This window comes from Camellia sinensis, unplaced genomic scaffold (genome assembly GCF_055761805.1).
Source record: "Camellia sinensis isolate YWXY unplaced genomic scaffold, ASM5576180v1 Unanchor14, whole genome shotgun sequence".
NCBI lineage: Eukaryota > Viridiplantae > Streptophyta > Magnoliopsida > Ericales > Theaceae > Camellia > Camellia sinensis.
The window spans coordinates 4,274,189-4,281,924 of NW_028129020.1; the positions used below are offsets into that span (position 1 = coordinate 4,274,189).

Below are 7,736 nucleotides of genomic sequence, written 5' to 3' on the forward strand. Positions count from 1 at the left end.
TACACAATCTCTACTATTGCTCTGTTCATGGTTTTGGTGGTTTGAATTGTTTTTATATTTTAAGAACCACAGATTGTAATAATTTATGTGGATGAGGCATACTGTGATTGTAATATGTGGATGAGACATGCAGTGATTGTGATATTCTAAAGTTTCAAACTTTCTTTCTTTGGATGATGCATGTAATAATTGTAATACTTTTTTAAGTCATTGACTGTGATACTTTTTTTTCTTTTTTTTTTTCAAGAAATGCACAAGTTGAATTATGTTGAAAATTTATAAAATTTCAAACCGCCAAACCGATTCGCATCCATCCGCCAAACCGCCAATCCGCTCAATCCACATCCGCCGGATTAGCGGACGGATGCGGATTGATTTTCTCCAATCCGCCAATTTGACGGATGGATGGCGGATTGGAGGTTTCATGGCAGCAACCGACCCGCGCCCACCCCTAATTTTAATTACACGTGCCTTTCAGATTGGCCCTCCAATCAGATCTCAAATCTCTCTTCGCACATCTTCAAATACTTAATTATTTAATTCTAGTATAAAATTTTAATAGTATATCTTATGATCTTACGTTTTTAAATTTTGTGAAATTAGACAGAAAATTTCGTGTGGTCAGAACCTTTCGTATCTAGGGATGATAATAGAAACCGATCCTAATGGTTACAATGGATATCCTACCCGAAATACGTGAGTTTCCCTATTTTTCTATCCATCGGGTCAGTGGGTTAATTCTCCATCGGGGAATGGATCGAGCTCATTTCTCCGTATGTTTTGACATCCTGTTTACAGCTAGGGTTTTCTCACTCCCTCACTCCCACTCCCACTCCCGATCAGAGTTCCAGCATCGAAAGCAGCTAGAGATCAGAGTTCTCCGGCGATCTCGTTGGCGCTTAACACAGTTCTCCAGCGTGGTGAGTTATATCTCTCGTTTCTCTCTCTCGTTCTCTCTTGTTCTTCGGCTATTTTTGCTTTGTTTTTGGGTCTGATTGAGAAACCCATATGGGCAAATGCCTAGTTGATGATTGATTTTTTGGGTTAATTTATTTTTGCATGTTTGTAGATGCACTTATGAACATTTACTGATGAATTAGCTTGCATGCAATGATCAAGAACATTGTGGGTTTTTCTTCCCTTTTCTCGGCAACCAAACAGGGACCTGGGGTTGTCATCTTTGTGACCTGGTCTTTGTTTTACTGTCTTTCACACGCATTGGAATGATGAAAATGTACGAATATCGTATAATTAGATGGAAGATTATGGATTTTTTTTCTCAACAAGAAAACAGATTAACTAGGAATTTTATCTTTGTGAATCTCTGTTCTATCATTTTTCGGACCATCATGATGATAGAGAGTTAATAATTGGTTGGGTAGTTGAAATTGGAGATTAAAGTTCATGCAATTGTAGAATTAGATGAAAGATTATAGACCTTGTTTTATCTTTCTTACTCTTTCTCAGCATGAAAACAGAGTAACTAGGGAGTTTCATCTATGTAATTCTCTGTTCTGCCATTTTTGCAACTTGCAGGATGTTAAAGAGTTAATAATCTGTCTCTGATTCAATCCCAATTTTTCCCCTTGAACTCAAGTGGAAGTTGAGTTCATCGTTCTTAGCCGATCTGTAGCAGCAAAAGTCAATACGAAGGTTTCCCCAAATTCCCCTCTTTCCCAATTCATATTAGCTGCTGAATTTGAGATCTTCAGTGTTTTGTTTTTTAATGGGTACCTGAAAAAATTGCAAATTTCAGCTGGAAAAGAGCTTATTTGACGATTCATATTCTTTGTTATTTTATTTTATTTTATTTTTAACATGTGGTTGTTGATGAACACACTATGTGATTGATAATCATTGTATTTAATGTGTCAAAACCAAAGACAAACAACTAACCTATATTCTCAAAGCTTAAAAACAACATATAATCAACTCAGGGTTTTTCAATGATTATGTGATATTGTAGTGTTGATTAGCAATTACTTTTGTGTTATATACATATTGAACTGAAGGAAATGTTGTGTTTTTCTTTTGTTTTTCTACTTTAGCTGCCACATACAGTATATTAGTAGATACAGTGATGATAATCAGGAGGTTCATTGCAAGTCATTTTGTGATGAAAGGCATTCTAAGCTGCAATGTTAAGTTGAGAGCACTGTTGGAATTCCATTAAATGTTTGGATGTACCATTAAATTCCATTCCCTGTATATCATTCATTTATTCATTTTTTTAATAAGATATGAGAATTCAGTATGCTGTTAGCAATTAACGGATTGTGGGTAAAAATCAAATAGTAAATAAAATAGAAAGCATGTAATTCTGGAATAATCAATTTACCTCCCATCTCCATGGATTGAAGTCAAGGGGATCTTTATATTTGGCAGGGTTCAAGTGTATAGATGGAGGACAAACCATAACCGCCCAACCAGCTGGAATGGTGTAACCTGCATTTATCCCAATTTTTATGCTAAGGTATGTCAAATTGGATGTATTTTTCTTTGTAGGAATAAATTCAAAGCTATTGGCATTGATAGAAATTGACCACCTAATTGTATATGGACATACCTTTATAATTGATTTCTTTTAGTGCTTTTCTGAAAATTGCTGGAACTATATTCGTGAGCCTGACAATTTCATTAATGAACTGTATTCGTGCTTTTTAATTTGTTTTAGGTCTGGTTTGTGCAACTCATTATTTTAGGTCTGGTTTGTGCAACTCATTAATTTGATTTCTTTTAGGTTTGGTTTGTGCAACTTATTATTTTTAATCTCTCTTAGATGACTATTAAAGGTTAATTTAATATATGGACATTCTTTAATCTCGCATATATGGACGTTCTTTAAACAATATTTGACATCATTTCTCTCTTTATGCATTAAATTCTCAACCTTTTTCAAAATTAATAATATTATTACAAAACAACTACCCCAAACGAATGAGTCATCAGCCTAATTAAAAATAAATGAAATGTTAGTATGTATATTTTACAAGACATCATCAGCCTAATTAAAACTTCTACTTTATTTTATTTGAAGACCAAAAGTGATCCACGAGCAGAAGTAATGGTATAGTCAAAATTCACTTGGATCATCAATTTGAGCTCAAATTTTGAAATTCCCTTCTCCTAATCCAAAAGAAAAACAAAAACAAAAAAACTGTTCATCAACGTAAAAAATATTAATATAGTGGTCCTTTGGCATGCCATATAGCTCAATCTTTTGAGAATAACTGAGTAGTCCATATGCACAACGACTCACTCCACCACACTTAATGCTTTCTCCGTAATCAAGTGCATATGCATAGTGAACTTATTTGCACATCACACCACTTACTGCTTTCAAAGAAATGATACTGGATGTTGATTTTGTTATAGAACATGAAATAAATGTAGAGAAAAAGTAGCATTCTCCGTAATCAAGTGCATATATTTCCATGACCGTTGTTGACTTAAAGATCATAATCAAGTTCAAAATAATACGTTTTGGAAAATAATACGTTTTGGATAACAACACAACACAACAGATCAACACTTTGGCATGCCAAATTTTTTTTTTTTTTTTTTGAGACGGAGGGGTACTTGTTCTAAGATCTGTCCTGTTGCGAAACTCACAACACAATACAATACAACACAACACAAAACAACACGTCTCTCTCTCTCTCTCTCTCTCTCTCTTGGTGAGAGACTGAACAGAACAGCTTCAGGTAGGTCGGTCTTCATTTCATACTAATCAAATGACTAGTACTATTACTAGTTGGTTGTTTGTTAATCTGCAAAACCCGATCTGTTTTTGTATGTGTTTTTGTTGATGTTGAATTGGGATTAGGTTCAAAATCGAACATGCCGTCTCTTCAAACAGCATTGCCTCCTGAACTCGCCAACAATGCGATTAGAGTTAGTATTTTCTATTTCAAGTCTCAATTTTTTTATTTCTTTTTTATAGTTGGATTGGGTTTCTTTTTTATAGTTGGATTGGGTATTTCCCAATTACTGAGGCAATTTTTTGTTTTTGTTTTTGGGGGGTCTGTTATTGGGTGCAGCTTTACCGTGAATGCCTTCGAAGAGCTAAATATATTGGCACTTGGGTACATATTATTCTTCTCTTATCTCTCTTACTCTTCAGCTATTATTGTGCTTCTCAACTTTGATATTGTTTTGTTGTTTCTTAAGAAATTTGATCACAACTAGCTCAATATGGATTATTTGAATAGTCAGTTCATGCTTAATTTTTTGGAATAATTACCCACAAGTTTACACATGGTAATCTTAACCAAAAAGTGGATGTGGGTATTTAGACACACATGAAGCACAACATAATTTGAACAAAAACTTAGGACCTATTAATAAAAGAAAAATATTGTCCGTTTATTCTTATTAATCAATACTCTGTCAAGCTTTAGAAATTCCTGTTATGTTATATGTTTTATTAATTTTGAATGAAACATTCACATATTATATATAACATATAAAATCATATATTTTGCATGTATCTCCCTTGTGTTGTGTCTTGAATTTTTTGAAAATTGCAGTGTCAGTGTGTCAATGTCCATGCTTTTCAGATAGCCATTCTTGTTTATCTCCATCAGTTAGGTTTTTTATTGTTTAGCTCAATTTTTTGGATTAAACAATGAGGTTAGGTTAAATTTCATATCAGGCCTCCAGTTTCACTTGAGGATTTGTACTTCTAGTGGGACAAGATCAGATCTTTGAATTCAATCCCGTATTTCAGAAGTTTAGCCACTCATTTTAGTCAGTTTTGTAGTATCATATCAACGTGAACAACTTCTTTAATGGGAACAAACTTTATCCCTGGTGGGCTTGGCTTGATGGTTACTAATGCGCTTTACCCAAGAGACAACTTTGAACTCTTTGGGCTTGTTTGATTGGTTGGAGTAATAGTGATAGGATTAATAATCCATGGGATTAACCATTAGATTGACTGTCCAACTCAATTAGTAGGGTAAATATGTGTGGAATTATTAATACTTGCCTCCATAGGTATTGAATATCCCACGATTTTGTGGGATTAGAAGTCCTACGTATTGCTAAGCTGACCATCATTTATGTCATTCAACCGTAGGAATGTGCATATCACTGGATTAACAATCCAATCCTATTCTCTAATACTAGAATCAAACAGGCCCTTTAGGTGTGAAATGCAGCAGAAGGTAAAAGCATTGATGTTGAACCGAAAACAGATTAGTCTCTTGTTTCTCCAGAAAAATAAAGGTCAACATCTAAGATGATCTTACCTGAACTTTCATTCCTCATTTCCTCTGCAAATTCATAACCCTCAATCTCCATGGGCATGAATCAAAGGCTGGGCATGGAAATTGTAGGATGAGGAGGGAAACTATAATGAATGAAATTGGAATTATTGTTGGCTTGAGATTTACTTCCAGAGTGGGATACAGCCCTCATGTTTTTGGGGTCTCCAAATGTTTTAGGGAAGAAAAAATATGGAAGCAGAAGAAAACATCGGCCATCTCATTAGTTTATGAATCCTATCTTATTCTTTAGATAAAGTTGGTTTAATCCCTAGCCATAAATAGGACAGAGAAGGAAATTTATGTTTGTCTCAAAGTTGGAGGGGATTTTGAATTCTAGTGATGAAATGAAAAGAAGTAAAATAAAATAATTCAATTCATGAATTTCTTTTTTCCCACAATGCCCATGAAGTAAAATCAAATCCAGAAGTAGGGGTTTGATGCATGGCTTATTGGCATGCCTTTTGTCACCGACCATTATTTTCATCTTGTCAATGTGTTTTTATTGGTTGAAGGGTTCTTAATTCAAATACCTCTGAATTGAGTTTTAATGTTTCAGACTCTTTTTAAGTTCATATTGTCAAACTAACTTCATCTTAAATGTCCTTATCCGATAATTTTGGCAAGGAATATGATATTTAACCTGGTGCTTAGGTACTTACATTTGTCTAATCTGCAGCAATATAATACAGAGCTCGTTGTTGATATGGTGAGACAGCAGTTTAAAAAACACATGCATGAGACAGATTCAGAGAAGATTCAGAAGCTGAAAGATGAGTGAGTGTCATCTTACCTTGTTCACCTGTTCTTTTTTAAAGGGTGGCTAGGGAAGCAGAGGTTAGGATGTCAAAGACCATATTCTATTTAGAAAAGACATCCAAGTTTTTCTATCAGACTGTTCAATATGTATCATAGCCTTCCTTACTTTTAATTAATTATGTGCTTAAGCCAAATTTAGCTGGCATGATTGTAGGACAATGATCAGACCACCTGCTAACAAACATTAGATGCCCTTTTTTCTTCTTGTAAATTGAGTAGTATGCCTTGGGGTTAATTGCTCAATGCGAGCACTCAAGACCAATAACAGAATTAATATTTCAATGTTTTAATATGTCTGCTTCTTGGATTTGCAGTGCAGCAAGGGGACTCATAAATCACATGCTATACGAATCTGAGAAGATGTCTGGTCGTAAATTCAGCAACAGCACTTGATGTTGATTGAATGACACTGCTAAGATTCTGCTGGTTGTAGGAAGTCAAATTTTTGGCTGCTATCAAAATAATAAAGACGGAGTGAAGATCCCAAGCCCAGGACATCTCTTTTGTGCTTCCATTTTATGGAGTCTAGACTGTTATTCTGTGTGAGATCAGTGTGTCATGGTTTTCTCGGAGTTATTCACTTGGCACTGAAACATTCACCATAAATGTTAGAAAGGAGAAGTCACAACTCAATTTGAGCAGAGAAGGGTGTCGCATTACCTTGTAAGATGATTTGTTAAGGTTAATATACTTGCATACATTTGAGTATTTATCATTTGAACAAATGCTTCTTGTTTGCCAAGGATTATTATTAATTTTAAGTCAAAAAGATGTTTGTGAGTATTGTATTTGAGAAACCAGCACGGTGCTATGTACCATCAACATTTGTTTCAGATGTTAGTTTGTGTTGGTATTGAAGGTCGAGCTTCTCAAAGTGGTTGAAAAGCCGAGTCTTTTGTGTTGGTATTGAATGGTTGCAATTGTGTGCATTCATATTCGTAAAAACTCCCTGCTGTTGAGATTGAAAGTCTTACGTTGCTGGAAAAATGGTTTAATATAGGCATATATTTTAGCTCAATTTGAGTGGGTCCCAAACGTCTTTGGGGTGAGTCCGAAGAGGTGACGTGTTCCTTGCCGCGTGACAAGTCACACGGTGAAGACGGAACGTCAAAACTATTTATGAGTGAATGGAAAGTTAACATCATTTTCGGATCTAACATTAATTTTTTAGATAAAATTTATTTGAATTTTTTCAATAAAAATTATTGTGGGAATTTAATTTAATTCTAAAATTCAAATTTTAGATTCTTGAGTGGTTTCTTAAAGTTTGTAATTGTGAGAATTTAATTTAATTCTAAATTCAAATTTTTGATTCCTAAGTGGTTTGCTAAAGATTGTACCTCTTCATTTATTTATTTATTTAACTATTTCAATAGTTGAATATTTATATATATATATATATATATTTAATTAGTTTAATATATATATATATATATATATATTTGAAATAGTTTAAATAATAAATTACCTACAGATTTGAAACATTCTCTAACGGAACACTTCTTCAAATATTTGAGTTTGAGATCAAACAGTCAACTTTATTTGAATTGAAATAATGCACATTTTCACTTCTTTAAGTTGATACCTGTTCGGAACTTTTGCTGCCTATATATACCATCTATTCTAGCAGGTTTGTATCTAATTTTTCAC

At 33.9% G+C, this 7,736-nt stretch overlaps 1 protein-coding gene across 3 annotated transcripts; it reads left to right on the top strand.

Moving 5' to 3' along the window:
* Positions 1-572: 572 nt before the first annotated feature.
* LOC145814954 (uncharacterized) lies at positions 573-6,960 on the top strand. 3 transcript variants are annotated; one of them, XM_082911892.1, is made up of 7 exons: positions 573-920; positions 1,537-1,653; positions 2,386-2,473; positions 3,827-3,894; positions 4,041-4,085; positions 5,947-6,044; positions 6,401-6,960. In XM_082911892.1, the coding sequence occupies exons 4-7, from the start codon at positions 3,841-3,843 to the stop codon at positions 6,477-6,479; spliced, it is 276 nt and encodes a 91-aa protein (XP_082768018.1). In that variant the 5' UTR covers positions 573-920; positions 1,537-1,653; positions 2,386-2,473; positions 3,827-3,840; the 3' UTR covers positions 6,480-6,960. The 3 variants fall into 3 exon arrangements, with proteins under 3 accessions (XP_082768018.1, XP_082768019.1, XP_082768020.1); XM_082911893.1 differs by having other exon boundaries at positions 594-920; positions 2,361-2,473; XM_082911894.1 differs by lacking the exon at positions 1,537-1,653 and having other exon boundaries at positions 681-920.
* Positions 6,961-7,736: the final 776 nt, after the last annotated feature.